This window comes from Acanthochromis polyacanthus, chromosome 7 (assembly GCF_021347895.1).
Source record: "Acanthochromis polyacanthus isolate Apoly-LR-REF ecotype Palm Island chromosome 7, KAUST_Apoly_ChrSc, whole genome shotgun sequence".
NCBI lineage: Eukaryota > Metazoa > Chordata > Actinopteri > Pomacentridae > Acanthochromis > Acanthochromis polyacanthus.
The window spans coordinates 11,828,620-11,854,901 of NC_067119.1; the positions used below are offsets into that span (position 1 = coordinate 11,828,620).

General features: G+C 39.5%; 1 protein-coding gene across 1 annotated transcript in view; it reads right to left on the reverse strand.

The window, feature by feature from the left end:
* Positions 1-5,826: 5,826 nt before the first annotated feature.
* Positions 5,827-26,282, reverse strand: part of tmem8b (transmembrane protein 8B) — a 39,170-nt gene continuing 18,714 nt past the window's right edge. The window contains exons 7-13 of the mRNA XM_022198096.2: positions 23,323-23,419; positions 23,092-23,215; positions 19,992-20,134; positions 17,420-17,598; positions 16,253-16,399; positions 10,959-11,075; positions 5,827-6,948 (exon numbers count right to left, since the gene is read on the reverse strand). Of these exons, the coding sequence (XP_022053788.1) occupies positions 6,613-6,948; positions 10,959-11,075; positions 16,253-16,399; positions 17,420-17,598; positions 19,992-20,134; positions 23,092-23,215; positions 23,323-23,419 (1,143 nt within the window). The 3' untranslated portion in view covers positions 5,827-6,612. The remainder of the gene's footprint in view (positions 6,949-10,958; positions 11,076-16,252; positions 16,400-17,419; positions 17,599-19,991; positions 20,135-23,091; positions 23,216-23,322; positions 23,420-26,282) is intronic.

Here is a 26,282-nt window from a genome sequence, read left to right on the forward strand (position 1 = left end):
TACAGACCAACATTTGCACCCCAGAGTGCATCTGGTCCTATGAAATGGGCTCATATTTCCCGGTTGCTATGCAGTCGTGCAGAACAAACCGTGGACCCGATGTCTCTCACCAGATGGATGCCTAAACCTCTGCAGATTGACCGTGTTTAATAGAGGGAAACAGACATCGCCGGTTAAATGCATCCTTTGGCTTTCTTCAAATTCAGACCCTGAAAAAGATGAAAAGATGAGTCATTATTTCCCCATCCAGGAGCCCTTCAGCGTTCCTGCACCTCAGACCGCATTATGCCTCTTTGTGTTGACCTTGGATACAAGCGGCACTCAAATTGCATTTCTGTTATAGATCCTGTTTGAGGATGCTCATGATGTGCAGGCCTGTTGACATCGAGGTGGAAACTCTAAACTGAATTGCGTTGGAGGCTAAACTGTATTTCGTGCTGGGGCAGTTTCTCTATGTTGCCATCATTTTAAAGAGCTCTCGCTCTGCTGCATTCTACACTTTCTTTCCCCTGGAGTTTGAGGTGCACATTGTTCCTCTCACTCTGCAACTCTGTTTACTGTCTTATGTTAATTTTCACACTCACACTCTCAGAACTCATACACTACACGCACTGCTAATTAGCACTGAAATTCATATAACTTTCTTGCATGACTGCTTTGTCATTGTGCTTTAGTTCATTTAGCTTCTTTTTTTCACAAGGTATTTGCATTTTATGCACTTCTTGTCATTTAGAACACGGCAAATTTCTATTGTGGAGAAGCTTGTGTCTATTTGTGACATTTTAAATTGGAAATTGTTCTTGACAATAAAAGAATAACATACAGTATGATTTTTACTTACACACACCTGTTTGTCCCTTTCTCCAGGGTTATTGTTTTAAAAAACAGCCTGAAGCAACTTGTAACACTGAAAGTTGCGAGAGCAATGTGTATGTATGAACATTCAGTAGGAAGAAGTACAAGTGTTTTACATTTTATGAATGTGTTCAGAATCACAATTTGTGCAAAGCAAATATGAGCAGCTAAATTTGAACTCATTATCATCTATCATGAATAAACACACACTGAATACTCAGACGCAAAAAATGTGGTCCTAAACAAACTGTTGGTTATAGTTTGGAAGTAAGTGCAACTCTTTAGATTACAATTGTTGAGATAACAGGGATGAGAATATCATTCAGGAGTTGGTTAGTCCACAATTAGCAAACGAGATTTCTGCACATACTCTTTATTATTTTTAGATTGATTTGAATGAGTGATGCATAATGTTGGATGACTTTTTTGGCCAAACTAGTGGCTACCAGTGGACAATACACTTACTGCTTACTTGTCATGTGTCAGAGTCACTAAACAGTCCTGTGACCATTTTAAATGCAGTTCCAGTTTCCTTTGCATCCTACACCTAGACAAAACCTCTCAAATTGCATTGGTTTATCAAGGAACAATGACAGATTTTAAAATTTAAAATCAGATCCCTTTGCTAGATTTTGTACTGCCAACCGACACTGTGGATTTTGTTTTCTCTCGACTCTGCTTGACCAATGGCCTTATTCTTGAAGAGCACCTATTTTCTTAGATTTACTCTATTTGCATCTATTACTGCACCTCCACAACTGCTCTTCTCAATGCAGTACTCCTTATTTGTTTCTTTAGGATTCAGTATTTTGGTTTGGCATCAGTTAGTCAACCTGCAGATCCAATATAGGTGTAGTTTGTGTAAAAAAAAAAAAAAAAAAGCTGATAAACAAATTTTTAATGTCTGGATTTTGACATTATTGTTATGTAGGTAATTGAAATATTAGTGATAATAAGGTTATAGTAAAGTCGTAATCTAGCTACGATTTGTCCCATTAATTCTGAATGAATTGGCGATATCGAACAATTTATAAAATGTAAAATAATTTCTGCCTGTCTTATCTAACATCTATGCTGCAGCTAAAACAAATAAATTTGAAAATAAAGTTAACTGTAGGCATGAGTAATAGTATTATATAGATCAAAATTATTTGTGATAAGACTTCCCCCAGAGGTTTCCTCCATGGGGATGGGGGGCATTTACTCCCCATTTGGCTTTAAAATAACAGGATTGCAGTACATTAGGATTTAAGTAGATTCTAAATATGTTTACTTAAGCATATTCCTTGTGTACTTATTATATTCATATTCAGAATGTACATATTTCGGCAGAAAATACACATTGTTCTTAAAGGAGGCGTCTTACCCCGATTTAGCGGTTTAGCTTCAAATACCTGCAGACCAAACGACGTTCCCATCAGCCATGGCTGTATTGTACTTTGCATTTTATGCTAATTAGCCTATGTTTGCATATCTGCATAGCATCAGCATGTCTGCACCATTATAAGCACGATAATAAAGTAATATTAGAATTTAGCTCAAAGCCCCACAGTCTCACAGACTTCCATGCATGACTGTGGACGTGTAGCTTAGTTTAAGTGGACCAGCACGCCAGAATGTAAGATAGCAAGAGCCAGACAAAATAAAAAGGAGCAAAAGTTGTATTTTGGCACGGTGCAGTTTACATATTTGAGTCCAGAACAGTGGCTCTGTGCTCAGACTGCAGAAGCAACAACAGCCATGCAAATAAGCCGAGCTGAAATCGCTCTCGTGCTGTAGGTTATGGTGTTTCAGAGTAATAATCCTGTTACGCTGGCAGAGAATCCATGAATACAAAGGAGATGCTTGCTTTGATTTCGTGTGTGGTGGAAGTATATGGATATCCGCTGTTTGAAATTTCAATATCTAAGACCTTGTCATTTTGGTGTAATTTGTCTCATTAAGCACCGTCACAGGCCTTTCATGCCTGCCAAGGGGAGCACGCCACACTCAGAATATTCAGTCTCTTATTACATGAATTCCCATTACTTGGGGTTCCATTGAAGTGGCCAGAAATATTCACAGTTTTACAAAGTTCTGTGCTGATTTAACCCAGAGTTTCATTTGGCATTGCGATGGCGCTTTATTATTCCTTTCAGTATCAGCAAGATCCTTTACGAACAGTGTTTCTTAAATCATCTGCTTGGGTTAAAAAGGGAAAAGACGGCCAGTGTGCATGTCTTTTTGATGAGATGAAGCAAGCAACAAAGACTCCAAGTTGTGTAGGATGTAGAATACCTTTTTCAGTTGAATATTTAATCCTTAAAAAATGAAATAAATGATGTAGCTATGAGTATGAATCAACACAATGTGTATAGAAGCAGAAAGCACAGTGTATTAGTCATATTGCTCTTATTTAGAAGCCTTGCTCTGCAGAGGCCCTCTTTCTTGTGCTTTTTCCCTTTTAAGCAGAAAAAGAGAAGTTAATGTAATAACTTTATATGGCCTCTAGTGACCTCATTCCATCATATTTTCAGAGCTCAACAGACAGTCTCTGGGTAAAGAATTGAGGCATAATTAGCTGCAGCAGTGGCGACTTTGGTAAAAATCCTCCATCTAGCCCTGTGAATAAACATTTTGCTTACAAAGCCTGAATAAAGAAAATGTTGTCATTTGATTAAGAGATTAGAACAAGTGTATGTGTGTGAATGGATCTTTGGTTTCTCAGTGATTCTCAGCTTGATTGCTGACTAAATTCACATGTACAGCACATTGCTCGCGTTGCTGTTGTTGTTGTTTGTGCTTATTTGAATATTCTCACAGGAATCGGTTGACATTTGGGGAAATATGCTTATCCACTTTGTTGCCAAGGGAAAAGTGATACCACTTTCATATTTGTTTATTAAATCTGAAGCTATAGCAGCACAAAACCTCTAAAGATTTCTATTTATATAATGTGTCTCTACATTTCCAGTCTTTAGTGTTAAATTAGGCTAAGAGTTTCTTGACTGTAGCTTTGTGTTTATCATACAGCAAGGAAAGGAAAAGTGATTAGGAATACTAACCACAGCACCAAACTATTCCTTTAAGGTCCATGGGAATTTCTTATACGTGTGACATCAAGGCCAGGTGCAATTTCCACTTTGCTTGCAGTACAGTATCTATGCTTGCCAAAGTAATTAATTCTTTAATCTTTTCTGAAATAATCTGTTTCTTGGTTGGAGCTTTGTATTTAGCATACAAGAGAGCAGTTCCAACCATTTAAGGACAACAAAAGTGATTATCCAAAGTAGTCAGACGAGTCTTGGTATTGGTCGTTGGAATAATAACCCCGGACACACCTCACAGAGGTTTAAAAGCTGAGGCAACACCAACCACCACCAGAACTGAAGAAGCCTCTTGGATGAGAGGTGAAACATCTTCAAGGAACTTTCTTAAAGTCCAGTGGATTGATTTAAACAACTTGGATAACCATGACCTGGATGAATGAGAACCTACACAGAAAACAAAAGTGATTAGAAACACTAACCAAAGCATCAAACTGGTCCGTGATGATATCAAGGCCTTGTGCAATTTCCACTATGCTTGCAGTAAAGTTTACACACTGGCCAAAATAGTAAATTACTTCAGCGTTTCAGTAATTATCTCTTTCTCGGCTATAGCTTTATATTTAGCATACAAGAGAGCAGCATCAAGCGTGTAAGGGCCAGAAAAGAAAATACGCAAACTACCCAAGCGGTTCCTTTAAGGTCCGTGATGATTTCTTATATCAAGACCAGGTACAATTTCCACTTTGCTTGCAGTGCAGTATGTATGCTTGCCAAAGTAATTAATTCTTTTATCTTTTCTGTAATAGCCTGTTTCTTGGCTATAGCTTTGTATTTAGCGTACGGCGAAGCAGCATCAACCATCTAAGGACAAGAAAAGTAAAGAGGCAAACTAGGCAAAGCATGTATTCCTTTAAGATCTGTGATGATTTCTTATGTCAAGGCCAGGTGCAATTTCCACTTTGCTTGCAGTAGAGTGCATACACTTAAGTCAATTCTTTAATCCTCTTGAATAATCTGTTTCTTGGCTGTATTTTTGTATTTAGCATACAAGAGAGCAGTTCCAATCATTTCAGGACAAGAAAAGTGATTAGAAATACTAACCAAAGCATCAAACTGGTCCGTGATGACATCAATGCCAGGTGCAATTTCCACTTTGCTTGCAGTAATGTTTTCATCGTTTCTGTAATTATCTCGTTCTTGGGCATAGCTTTGCATTTAGCATACAGGAGAGCAGTATCAAACATGTAAGGACTAGAAAAGAAAATAAGCAAACTGCCCAAACTATTCCTTTAAGGGCCGTGATGATTTCTTATATCAAAGCCAGGTGCAATTTCCACTTTGCTTGCAGTAATGTTTTCATCGTTTCTGTAATTATCTCTTTCTTGGGCATAGCTTTGCATTTAGGATACAGGAGAGCAGTATCAAACATGTAAGGACTAGAAAAGAAAATAAGCAAACTGCCCAAACTATTCCTTTAAGGGCTGTGATGATTTCTTATATCAAAGCCAGGTGCAATTTCCACTTCGCTTGCAGTACAGTATGTACACTTTCCAAAATAATAAATTCTTTCATCTTTTCTGAAATAATCTGATAAAAAAAAAAGACCTGGCATGCACACACAATAATAAATATTGAGGAGCTGCTGATGGATCACGACTAAAAAAGAATACAGCAAACAGTCATAAAACTCTCACAGCTCTGCTTTCCCTTACATAAGAAGAGAGATGCTACACATCGACAGTATGCTCTGAAGCTGCCTTCATGCTGCCGCTGTGTAGGAGAATTATTTATCTCTTGCTCTATTCCTGGGAGGATGCTGTTGACAGCGTCTCATCTCACTGTCTGAGAACCAGTAGCTTCCATTAGGACCAGGGATTGCAATGTGATGTCTTTGTGGGAGTTTGCGCTACGTTTAAAAGCTTGGAAAGCAGCAGAGCAATACTGAGGCAAAGAAAGAAAACATTTATTGTTCATGAATGTGGTGTCACACACAGGTCCTGTCAGAAAAGAACAGGGAGGTGAGGTCTTGGTTTGAGGTCTCTGAAGTAATCCTGCCTCCCCCTCTTCTCTTTCAACAGGCAGCTGGACTTTGGAATTGTTCCCTCCGAGAACAATCAGCACATTCGTGTAAAAGCGATACATTGCGATTGCAAAAGACAGTCTAACATTCCACATGACAACTAGGTTTTACATTTGTGATGCCCACTGCGGTTTATATTGTTATAAAAATTTACAGAATAACATTTTTGTGTCTCAGTGCAAAAGATATATCTCAAAAGAATTTCAGAAAAGCCGTGCCCTTGGTAAATGTCCACCCATGCCCCCTGCCCGCCCCCAGACCTGTGCCCCTAGAGTAAAATAATTGGCCTGTTTACAAGACCACCAATAAATAACCAACAGAAGCAGTTTTACAGTCACCGTCAGATAGCAGCAGTGTTTCAGCTTGACTTTTAAATACATATTCACAAACAACAGTGTGTCACTGTACACCCACGATTCATCAGAACTTTAACTATTGATAATAATAATTACATTTGTATCGATAGTAATTACCATGACAATAACAACAGAAAAAAAGGAAAGAAATCCAGTGTGTCACATCAGCATTAAAGTATTTACATTGCTTTTTTAAAAGTTCTGTGGCTTAATTTCCCATGTGTGAATTTCCCAAGTAAAAGAAGGCAATGGAGTGTCTCTAAGGTAAAAGGCTGGGGGTTTGGGGAGTTTATCAGCTGGTACAGATGCTGTTGATGGAGATGATGGCCGGGTCCACCAGGCCCAGCTCCTCGTGCTCGTTCACGCACAGCTGATAGCCGCAGCCCCGCCTGCGTTTCAGCGGGGTCACCTTGGTGTCAGGTTTGGCGCGGGGCGGCAGCAGGAAGCCCACGCTGCCCGCGATCAGCATGTGCCAGATGCTGTGGATGTAGAAGTAGTTCTCTTCAGTCTCCACGAAGGCGTAGAGCGCCACGGCTGATGTGGCGATCATGGTGCCCGGGAAGAGGAAGAACACCCAGCGCTTCCAGGTGGGCGGATAGCAACGCCGGCGACGGATGGTGCGCACCGTCTGACAGGTCAACAGACACACAACAAGGTTGTCAACCTCACAGCGTAAACCTTTTGTCGTTCTAAAGCAAAAGATGGCAAACTGTAGAATAAATGTATTCCATAGTTCATCTACTAATGCTAATTTAGCTTTGTCAATCATTCCACTAATAAACTTGCACTATTTTAGTGTATAGTGAGTAGAAGTACAATTGTGCACATTCTTAAATAAACAATCAAATAGTTAATAGTTATTTATATTATGTACACATGCTATGATGAGAGGGAAAATGTATTTCATAGTTTATCTGGCAATGCTAAATTGCTAATTTAGGTTTTTTTTTTCAGTGCATTCCGCGAATAAATTAGCAGTATTTTAGTATATAGTAAGCATAAGTAAAACGGAACATATACAAAAATGTATGTGGTTATTATTTATTTAAATGGTATATATATATATATATATATGTTATGACAAAAAGCAAAATTATGTCATTGTTTCTATGGTAATGATAATTTAGTTTTTTGAATACGCCCGTCCAGTAAATTAGCATTTGTTTGATAAAGTAGCATTATTTTAGTATATAGTGATCATTGGACACTTTCTAAAAAAATATGTACTTAGTATTTATTTAAATTAACATACATACTGTATGTTATAAGATAAAGTAAAATGCCTACAAACATTTAGCTATAGCTTTCCAAGAAGGTGGACTAAAACATGGCTATGCTAGCTATTCTTAAGCTGGATAACATATTTAAGGGAAATTATATTTGATCCAGTTTGATTGTTTTTTTTTTAACCACAGCATGTGTTTTGTGATCCTCAAGAATTTTATTTTATTACAAAATTCTCAGTTTTCAAAAGATCTAAAGGAGTACAGAAAAGATCCTTAGCAATGCTGATACATAATTATGTGGCATTTCAAAATAAAAGGCAGTGAATATTTGTTTTTAGAACAATATTTCATGTCAGAACATTGTCATTTCAGTTCCCGCTGTGATTCTGGGATCAAGAGTCAAAGTACGTGATGTCCAGTTTTGTGATGTCATAACCTTATGAACTTTTTCTTTTCATCAAATCCCTTTTCAGCGACTCATAAGCAGTGTTTCTGGATTATTTTGTATATATATTCCTTTAAAAGATACTCTCCGCAAAAAGCTTAATGGTTCCAATTTGCCAGGTGTCCCATTTAAACAATACTCATTCCTAATTAGGTAAGAATAACATAATTTGTGTGAGTTGAGGCCCATTTGCTGACCAAAGTAAATACTTATCTAATTTATTCCCATATGTTTTGAACCGCTGGTAATTTTCACCCTCAGAGAACCAGCAAAACATTCATTTTTTGTAATTATGTTTATCGGATGTGTTCACCGCTGACTAAAAGCTGGAATGTAAATGTTCATTTAAATTCACATGTGTGGTTTCTTTATATTTGTAGGATTAAAAGTATATCACACACTTCCCCAGGCACCAGTTTAGAAAACCACAATGTAAAGAAAGCACACCGTTTTCATTTCCACTTTTTGTTGTGAGCGCATTATGGTTGATTTTCTTTATGAATTGATCTCCAAAGCCCACATTTTTAATGTTCTTTCTGCCTTAATTTAATGCCAACAGTATAACATGGATATTGGAGTGGGAGAACAAGTAAGGAGGAGCCTTTCAAAAATAGACACCAATGGGGTTTCAGTCAGGGACCAGCTGGCATCTGACTTTTATTGAAAGAACAGAGGGATAGTGTTCTTCATAAATCTCCACAGACTTTACTGTCTGCAAATCGGCATTCATGCCTAATGCTGCAGCAAAAAGTCCACCACGCTGTTCATAATCAGCTGATGGATTAGTGATTGGCCAGTCACTGCTTTATCTAGTTTGTGATTTATGCTGGTGTTCTGTTTGGCAGTAACTGGATGTGATGTCTCCGTTTGTTTAATCCACGGAATGCGCTCGCTCTTTCTTTAAGTGGCCGAGCTTTGCTGCACAAAGTGACTCGAACATTTCATTCAGCTTATTTTTTCATCGCTTCATAAACAGTGTTTATGAAGCATTGTGCTTTTCCCTCCAAACCTTACCACAAAAAAAATTGCCCCTCTGTCAGGGGAGATGTAAGCTGTTCATGAATGACAAAAATAATTACCATGTATTCTAGCAGGAAACGGCTCTGATGAAATTATTATGCTGTATACATTTTAGATTAAAGCCTGATAATTCTATGTGAAGCCAAGTGAGGAAAAACATGGAAAGTGGTTTTACTGTGGTAGCCCCTTTGGAAGTGCATATTTTCCTGGTTAGGATAAACAATTCCAGGCCGGGATGCTCTTTTCATGCGGGAGTCAGTGAGCTCATTTAGTTTGGAGAATTAGGGATATTTGGCATTGACAGATTTGAACTTCTCCCCTTCCTCTTACTGCTAATGACACCCTTTGCACAGCAGCAGACGCTCTGTGCCCTGCGCTTGACTGATCTAATTCGGTTGTGCCTGGGAACATTCAGAATGCCAAGCTTTGCAGAAAGATGACAAGCCGAAATGAAAAGGGCTCTTGTCGAAAATGTGTGGCGCTCAAACTCCGAGGTGCGGCACTGAGGAAGAGATGTTGAAATGCAGGCATACGCTACTGAACGGCTGATGAATTATTAAGGGCCAAGTAATCCAACCACGAGCCCAGGTTTGTCTATAAAAATTGCGACATTAGCATGAGATCCGAGTGAAACGTTGCTGTGTGGAGTTCGTTCTTCTGGCTAGTTGGTGTGTAGTATACTTTAGCATAAGAAGATCGGAGCTTATGTCTGAGGGTTTTATTCTTTACAGGCTGTGACAGCAAACCAGACCATGATGTTTGCATTCTATATTTGTCAAATAACATATGTCAACAAGACATCTATAATTGAATTACAAGTCCGCCAAAGCCTAAAGAAAATCAGCCAAACAGTGGAACCGAGTGGCTTTACGTAAATCTCCCACAGTCTCGCCATGTGTGAATTTGAAGGCGTTAATCAAAGAAGAAAACATATTTCACGATGTAAAAAAAATAAAAAATACTGTTTCCTACTCTTGTGTTCAAGCTGGAGGGTTTACATGCAGGAATTAAACAGTACTTCATCTTCCACTATTTCTGTAGGATCCTCTGGCTCACAGAAAGATAATACTCAGAGCTACAACTCCCACACTTTATTCAACGCAAAGCTTTCTCCAAGGAAACCACAAACCTTGTTTTCAAACTCATGTCAGAGGTTTGGTGTTAAAGGTTTTTTCTTCTTCTTCTTTTTTTTTAGCAAGAACCTTGCCTGAAAGACTATTATTTTTTATCTTCTCAGTTCAGGGAGCACATTATGACTCGAAGAAGAGTCAGTGAAAGTACAAGCTGAGTTATAATGGAACTACAACCCATGACTAATACCCACAGGCTGCAAAACTTTTAAAGCCCCTTTCCATGCTAATGTAAAATAGCTTCATTGGCCAGAAAACCGACAGTTTTTAGCCATGCACATGTTCCAGCCCTCTGTTAGCTTAAATGACAGATTAAGTCCTGTTACACTTACTGGCATAAGGAACAATAGTGGGACAGTGCAGAGACATTTCATCTGCATGTTTGAACAAGCTTGTCAATGAATGTTAAACACACATTATGTATTAAAATAATTACGTTTCACCCCGTGTGAAAATATCCCTTGTACAGCAGTTGTACAATTTTACGGACTGTGTGCAGTTATAGAAATATTTTTTCTCTTGAAATACGGAACTAAAATTGCATTAATTTAATTACTGTTTAATATGAAGGCGCACAAGAAAGACTTAGGCGGCACAGTTGTTTCATTTATTTCTGATTTCATTCAATATTCTCTATCTTAGATTAGCGCTTGCACTGCTACAGGTGAATTTTTCAATTTCCTCCCTCAGATCAATGAACTTGATCTATTTTTTTTCCAATGCAATTAAATACATCATGAAATAAAACTGGAAAAAAAAATCTCTTCTGCAGTGGACTGCTCTTCCCCTGTGCAGTAAATGTGTGAATTTTCCTTACCCATGCCACAGCCATGATGCCCAGAGCAAACAGGCTGGGTCCCAGCAGGTTCCACAGACCGTGACGGTCGAGCTGCAAAGCCATGGACAGAGACATTGCCCCCAGCAGATACAGCACCTTGACAAAAAGCACACAGATCAATATGTGCCCTCCACAAGCCCTGTCAACCAGCTACATCCCCAGTAAATACAGGAAGATGTTTGTGCGGTCAAGCAACAGCAACTTCTGGAGAACTACAGGCTGGTGTTGGTTTGTCCAAATTCTAATCTTTCCTCCGACATGTGGTAGAAGAATTTCTATATCAAATGACAGACGGAGCCTAAACCACCAGGTGATGATTCCTGTATGTGGACTTGACTTTTATTTTTCCCATTTTGAACCAGTGTCCTCTTTTGTTTGGCAGCGAGAGCTTGACTTCCTAACCAACACACGCTGTTTGTGCCTTCATGGAGGTCTAATGGGAAACTGTGCAAGTGCAAAAAGGCTGAATGTACCATAAACAGGCAGGAGAGAGAATGTTGCACCTTACTGAGCGAAGTTGTAGATCTGTCAGTACAAGTGAGTTCGGTATGGTTATGGAAAAGGCATGGCACTGGGCTGAATCGCTTGTAATTTATAACGCGTAGCTATCTTCAATGCAGATATTTGGCTTCTCCCTCAGTATTTCTAATGCTTTGTTGTGTTAACCATAGATTGCATATAGAAATCAGACATAGGCTGCAGGTCTGAAAAGCAAAGCAGAAGTGGAGGTGCATAAACCTACATTATTTTTACCAGCCAGTAGGGGGCGACTCTTCATGTTGCAAGAAGCAGCTTGATTCTATAGAAATCTCGGGCAAAATTACTCTACCTTGATTTGATTTGTTGCTTCAGTAAACATTTTCCTTGTGCATTTGTGGCCTCAATTACTAGCTCAAAGCCTCTCCGAACTAAGCATGATGTTTATATTGTAAATTATGGTCACCTTTGGAATAAAAGAAGTGTTAAAGCAGGGTTTCTACAACAATCTTTTGTATGCCCTCCGTGACTTTAACCAACACACTCATTTTTTGCTTTATCATCTACCTAAAAATTCACGATTGAACTCCTCCTCTTTCCGTAATACAAACCTACAATATACAGCTTTTTAAAAAGAACTGCCGACATTTAACAGTTGTGATCTGTGGTTAAAGATTTCCATCTTTTGTAGGGACAAATAGGTTTGAGACTAAAAACCACAGCATCCAGAGGCAGTTTCATGTTTTGCAGTTTGCTTTGCTTTCTGTGATTTGTTGACAATAAGTAAAGCATAAAAAACAAATGCCAGCCTTTTTCTGCATTGTCAACAGCCACAACTAGAGTGGACTTTTGCAAACAGCATGCAAGCGTGTGCTACAAAACGGTAAAAGCCTCTCATTATGTAAATATGCCACCAGTTTAATGCACCAGTGGGGAAACGATCAGCACAGAAAATAACCGCGTCTACCGAGTTCAGGTGAAATCAAATGGGAAGTAATACACTGAACTTCCTCTGTATAGAAGCGAGCCACAAAACAACAATAAAAAGCAAATGCTAACAATAGAGGCCCATTCTATAAATAATACCTTTTCTTTTGCCAAGCTCGCAATTGGACATAAAGCCACAGGATATAAAAGAGATAAAGAGAGAATGGAAAAAAATCAATAAGCTGCGCTACACATGCTTTGGGAGAACTTAAGCCTGTCCAGGATGCCTAGGGTCCGCATTCTTCTGTGTGAAGGAGAAATTGTGGATTTTTTTTTAGGAGAGAGTGGGATGACCTGCCTGCAGGAGAATAGGACTAATTGGCACAAACCAAGGAGGAAAGGCGCAGCATGGTGCAGCCGGAGGACTGTGCAGCCACAGTCATCAGTCATGCTGCACCGCTGGATCATACAGAAGCACCCAAACATGCATGTACTGTATGCAGGCATGAACGCTCCGACACTCACAGGCAGGGCTTTTTGCTGTAATGAATTATTATCTGTCACTGTGACAGAAGGAGCTGGGAGGAATTCTGGTAGGGATGCTATTTTTATCTGCTACGTGTATTTTCATGCTTACCAATATAGATTAATATGGACTCCAGTGGTATTTGTACATGTGTAAATTACAACAAGCCCAATGGCAGTGACATAATGAGCTGTCATATAAGGCCTGAACATGTCTAAAGTTACTACAAATTGAAATAATGCGAGTCCGGGCATTAATTCGTGGCATTTCAAAGCAGTATGCAACGAAGAACACCTCAGAGTAAACTTGTACTTGTGTGCTTACCAGCTTTCAACAAATCTCCGGGTCACTTATTAAATATAAAATCATGTCGAAGCTCTTTGCTCTGATTTTACTGCTTACACTTCATGATTCTGATGTATTTCTATGATTGGTTGACACTAAGATTTCTCCAAATGCTATTTTTTTGTCAGGTTCACACATCAGGAGGGTGATTGTTGAGATTTTCTACCAGCACTGTTGACACTTTGCGGATTCGTTGGACCTTTTGTTGAGCTATTGCACATCACAGTGTCACATTACACTTTATTTAAATAACAATGAATCTGAATATGTATGAATACTGAAAAATGTCATTCATTTGATGGTAAATTAGCATCTCTCTTTAGACAAGCGATATCAATGATATAAAGTATATGTCATGTGTTTAAAAGCACAATTATGGCTTTTTTTTTAAACATAGTTGAGTTTTGTAACTGCTGTAACACTGTACCTACCTACATGAAGATGCTTGAGATCATTTGGCTATTTTTCTTTCCCTAATTGCCTAATAACGTCCATGTTTCATGTCCTGCTGCACCAAAAATCTCAGCAATCACTTTGCTGAAAACGATGTTATCCTAACCGCTCAATAAAAGGGCTCCAAAACTACCAAATATGCGATAAAATGTAATTATCCTTTAAACTGTTTTATATGTTTCCGACACCGCAACCTTCAGCAAGTTGAGACGAGCAGATCTCCTGCAGCTCTTTCTTTATGTGAACCAGTAAAAATGTCCTTGGAAGATATTGTGCTGACAAATTTGCGAGGACTTTTTGAGCTTTGAAGGTCCAAAAGTCACAAAACACACACGCGCTATTACACGCTGCTGGGTCCTTCACCCTCTACTGCTGCCATAGACATTACCAACTGTACACACACACACACACACACACAAACAAACAAACGGACTCTCTTTCTAGTACACAAACGCACACAGTTCCACTTGCCAGTCCTGACATGTGCGATTTGATTAGTGACTGTGTACTGCAGCGCTAAGCAAAAATGAAAACTCTAGAGGACAGCAGATGTTCGCGTACGCTCCCTCCCTCCCAATGCTCCCTCCCTTCTCTCCCCCACCTTCCTCCCTCTGTCTCATTTACGGACATGGACACACATTTACGCAAACACACACTTTTTTTTTTTCCTTTTCTCTAAGACTGCTCCATCTTGGTGTGCAGCCAGGGAGTGACCCAGGGAGAAGGTGCACCTGCTAGTGTTTACCGTCATCCAACGCAATATGTCAACAACCGGAGAGCTTTCGCGCCGCGCAATGCTGATCCTAACACATTGATCGTTTAATTTATAACCAAAAATTGAGCCATATGTGCTGTTCATTTACAGCCCTCCTATAAGGCTCTGCAGCTTCTCCATCCTATCATCTCTCTCTCGCTCTCTCTCTCTCTTTGCTTCAGGGCTTTTTCCTCAACTTGTCTCCCCGCTAACATGGAGCTCTCAGTTTAGGTGCTGCCAGACTGCATAACAGTGGAAATGCATTATGGTCCGAAGATGTCTGGCTCCACTTGTCTGAATCGCTGCCCACGTCTAACATTTTTTTTTTTTTGTCGAACAAATCAAAGAGGTCGAGTTGCTCTTCTGAGCGGCCGCTTCCTCGTTTAGAAACAGCACCGAGCCAATCGGTGCAATTTGTGGGCGAAGCTAAAGGTGGTGACATCGGCTGCGCTCTACGCGGCCATGCTGATGTGCCGCTTATTACTTAGAAGCCAGGGCAGGAAGGGGAAAAAAAAGAAATTCTCATCTAGAGTGCAGGCAATTTATGAGGTGACAGGTACAATGTTGAATCATTGTCAGCTAATAATAAAACTGCAGCAGGTACCGGAGATTCCTTGATAAGCTTCATCACAATAAGCCATGGAGAATATGTGTTTATTAGGCTGCCGTAAATTTTCTTTATTGGTTCATGTCGTCGTCGTGTTTTCCCTCCTTTGTGATTGCCCGCCTCATCGTCGCTGGGTTCGCCTATGTTCAATTAGTCTGTTTGTGCATTCGTATTCCCGTGCTTCCTCTTGTCAGTTGTCACTTTCTCTGAGGTTGTCCTTATTTATCTCGCTTGTGTCCTTCATGCCTCGTGTTCCACTACTTTCAGTTTGTGTTTTAGTTCGACTTTACTGCTTTGCTGTATTTCTATTTGTCTGTAATAACAATAATAACTTTATTTATACGGGACCTTTAAAAAAAATGAGTTTACAATGTGCTGTGCCAAGCAAAATTATAACGAAAAACAAGTCAGCAGGCCAAAAAAACAGAAAAAAACGGGAAGCCGAAACTGGAGAAAAGGTGACAGGCACAGTGAAAGATACAAAAATGCAAAATACACTATTTCAGTATAAACAAATGAAAAGAGCACCGATTGATACAAATAATAATCGAGCGCATTAAGACGCCATAGCATAGAGTAAAAGAGAGGACATCACACATAAGCATGTCTATGAAAATGGGTTTTAGGAAGTGATTTAAAAGGAGAAACTGATCCTTCCAGCCTTATCTGTTCAGGTAGGTCATTCCAAAGCTGGGAAGCAGTAATAGCAAAAGCAGGGTTACCCTTGGATTTAAGCCTTGAATTTGGAACAGTCAGAAGGTCCCCACCTGAGAGTCTAAGGCTGCAAACTGGCTTTAATGGGATCAGCGGTTCTGTGTAAACCTCAGCCTGTTCCCTGCTTTTCGTTACCTGCTTGGATTTCTGCATTTGAGCCAGTTTGAAGAAGAATTTGCCTTTGCTTTTTGAAGCCTGCCTCCAGTGCCAAAGTAAACGTTCTGTCAGTTCAAGACTCCGATATATTGTCATGGCTTACATGCAGAGCTTACAAAGCAGCGTACTCAACGTCCTAAGTAAAAAAATACAAGTTATGTGGAAACAAATGGGATATTTCAGTTTGAATAGCAGAACAAAAGTTAAAATGAATTGACAAACTACAGTTGTGTTTTTAAAAAAAAACTGCCATGTGATTTTTTCATTCCACCCATGTTCCCAGATTCGTGTTTAGAATTACAGCAGAAACATACCTGCTTGATGATGGACTTCAGCCGGGCCATAGCGATGACGGTGACCCACACTGACATGAGCGAGCCGAGGAAGTCACAGAACTGCAGCACGTCATACTCCATGATGCAAAAGACCACAATACCTGGCTGGTCGCATGCATGGTAGAACTGTGAGAAGAAAGGGAAAAGACGGCAGATATGTCAAAGTAATACGTGGAATAACTCCCATTAAAAATGTTTACTTCTTTAAAAATGTACTCTTTGTTAACAGGTAGGTGCATGGTGGGTTCTTCCTTCCTTGACAAACAACTACAGCTAATATTGTATGGTGTGCTGGATGTGGTTTGTTAGGCTCTAGGTAGTAAAGTAATCTTAGTTGACTCCAGTACAGGTTATTGATAACCACTTTTTATTACAAACTGACACTGGAACACACTGGAGAACCTTTCATGATAACTAAAAGCTAGCATTCACATTCAGGATTTAGGAATAAGTGCGACAGACATACTGGTAAACTAACTTTCTTGAATATATAAGTGAAGGCCGGCATGGATACATTATCTAACCATGTCGTTTTCAAATCTGACAAAAAAATCTTTACGCATACCGAGACAAATTTCAGTTGTGAAAGCCAGTGATAATACATACAGTTAGATATTATTAAGCCATCCTTTCTTATGGGTGATTGAAGCTTTTGGAATTTCATTCTGGGGCACTTATTTTTTGAAGTAAATATATGAACTGCGCTATGTGTTAATGTAAAGCAGCTTTAATGGAATACAACAGGGAATAAAAGAGCATCTATATTCAGTATAATAAGTGAGGAAGGACATTCATTTTTTAAACTGCAGCCATTTCTGAGTCTGGTATGTATCAAATAGGTTATTCATAACTAGGACTGTGTCATCTGCATACAGTGAATTGTTTTCTGTATTATGTGTCAGTTATTTTAGCCAAACGTGTCACAACCTAATTACCGTCTCAAAACATCTACTATTGCAGTTGCTGTCATGCTTTAATATTTTTTCTACGAATCTATTCATACAAACATCACTCCATATTTAATGGCCATAAACTCTACAGGCAGCTTGCTGTGATGACTATAATCAACATATTTCTTTGTGTAACTGTTTTTTCTCTCTCTCATTTCTCATCACACTATAGCTATGAATATATACAGTCACTCACAGTGGAGAAGAACATGGTGAAGATGTAGACTGAAGCCTCCAGCAGGTAGTGGCTTCGGATGGCGATGGCCACAGGTGGGACAAACATCAGGTTACTGAGACAGAGCAACAGAGTGGAGAGGAGCTGGAAACTGTAGGAGTAGGCTTCCGAGTTGTCTGTGCATCCCCAGCCATCCCAGCCTGACGGTACACACACAAACACTGTCAGTACTATGCACTGACCTGAGAAAAAGAGATCCAACAAACCTATAAAAAGCATTCATTCTCCTTAAACGTTTTACCTGTTTTTATTGCTTTCCATCATTAAATCTTGGTGATTACAATTTGGCTTTTTTTAAAAAAAAGAATTTACAAAAAAAGAGACTTTTTCCTGGCAGCATGACAACAGATTTCTACAAGCCTACAAACCAGTATTTATTAGGTGCACCTTTGGCTGCAAATACAACACTCAGCCTGAGTGGATATCTTTCAATCAGCCTTGCACATCTGGACACTATAATTTTACCACATTGTTCTTTGCAAAACTGTCAGGTTGCACTAGAAATATGAGTGAACCGTCTTTTTCAAGTCCAGCTACAAACTCTCAGTTGGATTTCAGTCAGGCTTTAACTTGGCCACTCCAGAACCTTCACCTTCAACCAGTTTTGGCTTTATGCTTCGGTTGATCTGCTGGAAAACTTCACAAGCTTCACAAGCTTTCCAGATCCCTCTGCCTAGAAGCATCCCTACATCTCAATGCTGCCACCGCCAGGCTTCACAGAGGGGCCGGTGTGTTTGTGATGATAATATCTATTCTAACGGCTGAAAAATTCAATTTTGGTCTCATTAGATCAAACAATCTTCTTCCAGTTGACTTCAGAGACTCCCACATTCCATCAGGTGAACTCTTGTTTTTTCCAACAGTAGCTTTCTCTTCTTCTCAAGCTTTGACTTGTGAAGAACGTTCAACTGTTGCTGTTTAGTCTCTCCCACCTCAGCTGCCAGAGCTTGTACCTCCTTCTATACGCTAATCACTCCAGACACATTCTCTGCACTCAAATTATCTTCAAGTCGTGACCTGTGTGACTTCTAGCACTGATTCTCTGCACCTGTGTTGAATCCGGTGAGTCACTCGAAAGAGAGTTAAAACTTACAAAAGAACTTCTTTTATGCTTTCAATTTATTGAAATGACTTTGTAGAAATCTGTTTTCATTTTGGCATGAATGAGTTTTCCGTTTTGTAAATTCTTCTCAGAAAAACAAATGAAACTGACCATGTTTCAATGTTGAAAAGAAATAAAAGGGGAAACAAACATCCAAGCGAGGTGAACTCTTTTACAGACTGTAAGAGGGCTTTTGTGTTGGCAGGCTTTATAGGCAGAAAAAAATGAATTAAATAGTTCCTGTCTTCCTTAAACTCGAATAAATCTTCGGAAAGAACTCTTAAATGTTTTTGTTGATGCATGCGAAGGAACGCTCCAGTAGATGAAACAGTTTATTTCAAAACCTTATGCTTTGAATTTATAGCATCTCTGAAAATGTATAAAATATTTATCTCTTGACAAAATGAATACTTCAACAGCTCTTTCTTGTGGACAGATATTTTTCTGTAAAAATAACCAAAAACAAACAATACGTGTGAAGTTGTTTATCCCGCACAATACAGTCTCCTGGTGCGAACTCCCTTCTATTTTAAAACACTCCTGCTTTGCCACATTGGATCCTTATCAAGTGGTGGATTGGATAAGACAGTGTGAATTAAATATTCCTGAGCTGTTGAACAGAGGTTTTGCAGTGCGAGACGGGCCAAGGGCAAGTGCTGAATGCAAAGTGCCTGCCAGGAAGCAGTCACACATGTGAAGTATGACAATGAATTTAACTGAAGAGAAACCAGCTATGATAAAAGAAGATCAAAGGCAGGATTTAAAAAAGCCTCAGAGGACACGCTTTGTTTAGTTTCATAAGCTCATCATTTATTGAAAAGCTGTTCGTAATTAGGAGTGTGTTTTATTGTCTTATCAAAACGGCTTGTATTAAAAGATTAATACCAGGCCGCTGTATGACTCATTGGACAGTGGCACATACAGTTTAACTGCGGCATTGTCGGTTCAGTTCTTAAAAAAATGACCCATGCCACCCCACATGGCTCTCTCCCATTTTCTTGTCACTCTGCATGATGTATTTTCCAACAAATGAGAAATTCTTTGTAGCAGTGATGACCCCGTTTCTTCAAAGAGATTTTTGTCTTATTTTGCATGTGAAAAAAATCTTTTGACCCAAAGACAAGTCCAATTATTTATTCATAGTTACACTGCCTACTGATTATTAAATGCTAATAAATAATTTAGGGCATTGTTCAATATCCTGTACTAACGATAGAAAAAAAACCTCACTGGCTTTTGACAGTAACTGAGTAACTTGGATTTTAAGTTACAATCAAAAGAAGACATTAGTAGACCACACAATCTGAATTTAATTCACACTGTGCATGAATTCAATCAACAAACACGGAGGAAAACACACTTATCATGTGAACTTGAGAATTACACTGACAATGCAATAAGCCACCATGGATTTTTAAAGTAAACTGTTACCTGCTTTGCATTCACATGCAGCGTATAGGTAGTTGTTGGTGCGCAGAAGCTTGCACTGTCCATACGTCCCACAGTCATTGATGCATGGAGTTAGATAGGAGCGCATGTAGACTTCAGCAGTCACATTGGTGCATGACTCAAATCTGGAAAAGGCGCAGACAGGATGCTGGTTTATCATCTGAACAAAGTCTCCAATTTGTCCAATACGGCTAAACACTTCCAAACTCGAGCATCTCTTCACCCTCAGCTGCTGGTGGCGTTCGCTGACAGTTGTTAACATGCTGAATGAAGACGGTAAACATGATCCTTGCTAAATATCAGCATGTTAGCGCAGTCATTATGAGCATGTTATCACGCTGGCATTCACATTCCACTTCAGAACTCTCCACATTTGGCCTCGAGAGCTGCTAGTGCACCTGTGATGCTTTGGTCTTGTTGTTCCGTGTCCCCCAGCTCTCTCATCCCCACAGCCCAGTGGAAGATCAAAAAGGCTGTTTTTAGGTTTGTCAGATGGAACACAACTTTACTCTATTAGGCGTGTGCAATTTCCGACTTCATCGGGCAACTGCAAAAGTAATTTTCTGTAAATGAATGTGTTCCATACAGACCAACAAGAAAACTAGAGTTCGACTGCGATAGTGGTACACCTTCATTAGGTGTTTCAATTAGGTAACTCAACTGGAATATTTGACATTACCTATAATCACAGCCTCCATTTTTGATTTTCTCCTGCCATTTTTAAGGAAATGTTTCTGAAAAAAGCAGCTTTTTTTCTTTCTTTTTTTTTTGTAATTACAGCCTGACAGAGGTTATTGTTATGCAGAAAACTACAGCCTACTAATTAACAACTGCACATAGACCTATACATAATTTATCTCTGACACTACATGGGATAAAAGGGAGAAAGAAAGACAAAACGAATGCTTGCATTGTATATTTTCTAATTGCTAGCTTCTACAATCAGTTACATAAAATGACACTCCAGGAGGTAAGAAACGTGGTTCTTTGTATTTTCCCCACAACACATTTTCTTATAATTGACACAGCTGCTTGCTCCTTTATTTTTCAAGCTGTATCAATCAACTTAATTGTAGCCTTAAAGAGCACCTGTCATTCACACCACCACTTTTCCTCCCTAACAAGGTCTGACTGATTCAGCAGGTGGAAATGCGTAGAAATGCAACGCATAGCAATACGAATGTTGTCCGCATTTTCATACCTCCGCGTGTGAGGATGAGTCCATGTCCCACACCATCTGTTATTATCTGTTATTCAAATTCAATTGGAAGTCCCAAGTGGCCAAGCAAAAGTCTGCTTAATTTCATTCCGTTCACATTTTCATGCCATTACGGGTTCGGCAAAAACAGCTCAATCTGCTGAATAGCTAATACTTAAGAAGTCATGGAAAACACTGCGATGGACAACTTAATGGAAACATTCTCCCCCCCCAACTTCTCTTTCTGATATTTCTCGTAATGACTTTAATGAACCCTCAGAGAAAAAGCGTGTACTTATTCAATTCATCTGTGGAGTTAAAAAAGAATGTAGGAGGGTGGAGAGAATAGCAGAGATTGCAAGATCTTTTCGAACAAAAGATAACAGCTGTGCCCTTCTAGCCCAGCATAACTAGTGGAAGGTGGCAGAAAATGATGGCTTTTCACCAGTCATGCTTTATTACGTAAACATATTTACAGAATTTTGCTTGGAATTCCGGAAATGCAAATGCAGGGATATAAAAAATCTGGCTTTTAAACCACTAAATCTGACCCTCTTCCATGTCATATGTTAGGTGTGCGCCATAAGGACATTCGTAAAGCCGATGCCAAACCAGTCTGCTGGGTGACAGATGGGAGAGGATGTGGCTGAACGACCGTTCAAACAGTAAGAACAGTGTCTTAATCAGGGCGCTGAATTATTAATTTTTGGTAAACAAACATGGGATTGTTTTACGAAGATGAGTTCAAAAGACATATTGAATGTCCTATTTTGCAGCTGTTTTCCTGTAATTGACAGCAAATATTGCTTCACAGAGGTTGCTGTGGGGCATTGGGACCAAGCCTAAGAATTGATTATGAGAGTGTCAAAAATTTATGAGCAACAGTCATTCAACTGGTTTCAATGAATTTCTGCTTGTAAATCATGTTTTTGAGATTTTTTTTTTTTTGGTTGAGCACTCCAGAGAATACAATTTACAGGGTTGTTTATATTATAGAGGCGTAGTTTGAAATGTTGGGAAATGTATTTATTTGCTATCCTGCCAAGCGTTGGATGAAAAAAAATAAGTACCCGTCTTGTCAGGCGTCATTTTACATTTCGTCGGAGATGTTCAACCCTGTTTTTACAGACTTTTTGCACTAAGCTAAGTGAACAAAGTGCTGGAAAAAGCTTCATATTCAGCATACAGTTATTAAAGTGATATCGATCAATTCTACTGGGTCAAGACAGCAAATGTGGGTCAGTTTAATGCTTTGCGGGTCTTTGTTCTGGCTGGCTGTGGAGTCCCCCGGCCGATCAAATGGCACAGTCCAACCACACAGAGCAAAACACAGACATGGAAAATAAGGATAATTAGTTTTTTTTTTTTAATGTTTACTCAAAAAAATTGAATTCTGAAGCAACAACCGAAACATAGCCAATTAAATATGAAATTAAAAGGCTGTTATCCCATTTGTGAAGTAATCAAAAACAAAGGATAATTAAAGTTTCAAAGCCATTTTTCATTTGATCTATTCTGATGATACAACTTGTACGGAGGATCCCTGTGCCAGCTTAAAGACATGCATGTTGGGTTAATTGGTGATTGTAAATTGGCTGTAGGTGTGGTTGTCTGTCTGTCTGCACTGGCAATCTGTCCAGGATGTACCCCGTCTTTGACTCACTGCTAGTTAAGAAGCCTCCTATGACCCTCTACATAATGTGGAAACAGCTAATAGATGAGTGGATGGACTGGAACAAAGAAAGTGTTACATGGACCAAATATGTCTTTTCAAACTTTCCCTTTAAAGAGCCGCAAAGCAGATTTTGTGCCAGTAGATTCTATTTATGAATAATTGCTTTAATGGTGTGAAGTTTTGCTGTGAAGCAGTATTGTCTCGCTCACCCGTGCTCGGTGGCGCATAGAGAGCGCAGACTGAGGTACCAGGTGCCCGTTTGTGGGTAGGGAATCCTCAGTTTGGTGATATTAGCAGAGGCGTTCACTGAAAGGAAAAACCCAGCCACAGATTCTGGAGACAAACAGAAGAAAACCATGAGACACAGCTTTACTTTGTGCTCTACTAATTGGGGGATTACTAAACACATGGCTATTGTGTCCAATTTAAAGTCGACGTACCTGATTCACATTTCAGCGATGAGTTTTCCCGCAAGAAAAGAGGCATGCCGTGGTTCAGGCAGCCGAACACGGTGAGATTGGCTCCTTTCAGCGTCGACTGCAGAAGAAGCACAAACAAAACGTCATTCATCCGTCCAACCATCAACCATCTGCTGCCATCACGCCGGTGTGCAAACACCGTTCATGATTACCTCAGGCCTCTTTTCCCCCTCAGCGATGAGATAGTAAACTTTAAAACTAACAAATCAAGTGAAACTGCTCTCTCTCTCCCTCTGCCCGAGGCACCTAAATGAAGATGTTGGCAGTTTATCTCCTTAAAGCATCAATTATACATTAACATGCTCATACGTTGAAAAAATGCAGGAGAATTATTCAAGCTTTGGGAACTGCATACGCTTATACAAATTGGCTCATTCTGCAGAGAGGTGAATGGAGGCCACCACAGTCCAATTTGGTGTATCAGTGGAAGAACACCAGAAGCACAAATAACAGCAGCACACGAGATGTGTTCAGAAATGCACTCAAGCACCCAATCTGACACTTTATTAAATCCTATCTTATTTACAGTGTCTTTTCGAATGAAGAGTTGGCGCATCAGAGCACTGAATTGATTTACTACTATCGCAAAAGTTACAAAGTGCACTCGAAACCAGTAGAAGTCCTTTAAACTCAGACAAAAACTTTATTGAACAAGATTCAGCACATTACATGTACTGTCTTTGTGTGCGGAGGGATATACACTTGGTGGTTGGGATAACTTTAGGCAATTATTTCTTGAATAAATAAGATTTCTACCGCCCCCTTAGCATAAAATGAGCATAATGTATATGCAGGGAGTTGGCAAAGTTGTTGATTAATGCAATGACTAACAAACACTTTGCCAGGTGCTGAGATTTCAGGCTTCTTAAACTCACCATCTGGCCTGTACTCTCTCGGTAGTAAGACTAAATCACGCCCACTGGCATTTGAGATAGTACCTCCCCTCTCCTCCCCTGCTCTCTTCCCAACTATCTCCTACAGTTTGAAGATTTAGGAAGAAACACTCAAGTATGGAAAATGACCCGTCCAACACAAAGCAAAGGGGACAAGAGGCCTCCAATGCCGGATTCTCAGCCAAAAATTCAGATGTTTTTATCCATTCTTGCAGCATGGCAACATTGGTGTGTCAGTCCAGACTAAAATATCTCAACAAATATAACATGGATTGGTATGGAATTTATCAGATGTAGCCAAGATATCGAAAGACTTTGGTGATCTTTGGACTTTTTCCTTGAGTGACACCAGAAAGTATAATGTAGAATATATAGAATATATCCCCTTTGTGCCCTACAAGCTGTGTCCTTTTCCTCAATGTAAGCTGATCCATTCCAACTCCACAGTGTTTGGAATAGGATCCTCATCTTCCAAGCATGATATCCCAATTTTCCTAGCTGTAATTCTAAACGGATGGTTGGTTTTACTGCTTTGGGAATCAAGAGAAAGAATGACCTGTTTGGCTCTACAGGCAGCCAAAAAAGGCACTGCAATTGGTCAATGTTCCTAGACGTCCTACATTTCTGCCCTCCGATTGGTTCCCTTGTCTCGACCAGCTGTATCCTCCTCTTCTTCCTCATTATTGTTCATGCCATTTCTGTGATCTCTCTCCTTTTTTGGTCCTTCCTGGTGTTTTACTTCATCCTGTTCTGGGTTCTGTTTTTTGGCTGCCAGTAGAGACACTCAGGTCATTCTCTCTCTTGATTCCCAAAGAAATAAAACCATCCATCCATTCAGAATTCCAGTTGGGAAAATCAGGATATCATGCTTGGAAGATGGGGATGCTATTCCAAACACTGCGGGGTTACAACAGACACTGTGGAAAAGGACACAACTTGTAGGACGCAAAGGGGATATATTCTGTTTTTGTTTTTTTGCACAGGAATTCATGGTCCCCAGAGGGTGAATCCAACATGAAATTGACAGTTTTGCCACAGAGTTAAATGTCCACAACTGCCATGAAGTTTACAGCAGACCACTGAGGTGCATAGAGGATTAATTCTAATGATTTTGGTGATTCTCTGACAATTATTCTAGCACCACAAGTAAGTCAAATTTTAATATCTATTGGATGGATCAGAAGAAAATTCAGTTCAGACTAATGAATCCCAGTTGATGTATTGTAGAAACTTTATTGACTTATTCTTTAGCATCACCATAAAGCTGACAATTAAGTTCTTTACTAATATATCTCAAGATCTACTAGGTGACAACTACTGATTTCTGTGAATTAATAAAACATTCATGGAGGCTGTAATGTAATGGCAATAATCTCCTGACTTTTCATTCAGCGCCATCATCAGGCCAAATGAGACAGAGGGAAACCCTGGAAGTTGTTACCCGTCTTCCTGGCCCAGAAAAAGCTCGACAGAGGATATAAGAGACTCCAGACTCTTCTTTTTTTTTAAAAATTGTCAGAGTACATCATCGAGCCTAAACAGAACAAAAAAAAAGATTTTGTTTTCTTTTGTTTCAACATCTCATTCCTTGTTGTTAAAGTCACCGTCCAGTCAAAGTTGCATATTTACAAGTGTTATTTTTTTCCAGGATAATGATCCTATCCTGCCTTACATTGGCCTAGATGGAACTGTACACTGTTGCTTCCTTTAGAATGTGCAGATGCACTCTCAGTGGGGGTCAACCACACCAGCTCACCTACAACTCCGCTCAGACACTGTAAAACCACTCTGAGCTACACAAACTGTAATGTTGCAGTAATTCAGAAGTGCATGTCCGAACTGGAAACGGAAATCCTGAATAAGAAGAATGATATGGAAAGTCTCACCTCACAAGCTGACAGAATCGGGAGTTTTTATGGTTTCGTACATATAAAACTCTATAAATTGTAACCTGTGTAGTTGAAAATCTCCTTGGTACAATATGGCTTCAAGGGAGAAATGCTCAGCCGTAGCACGGACTGTTTATTT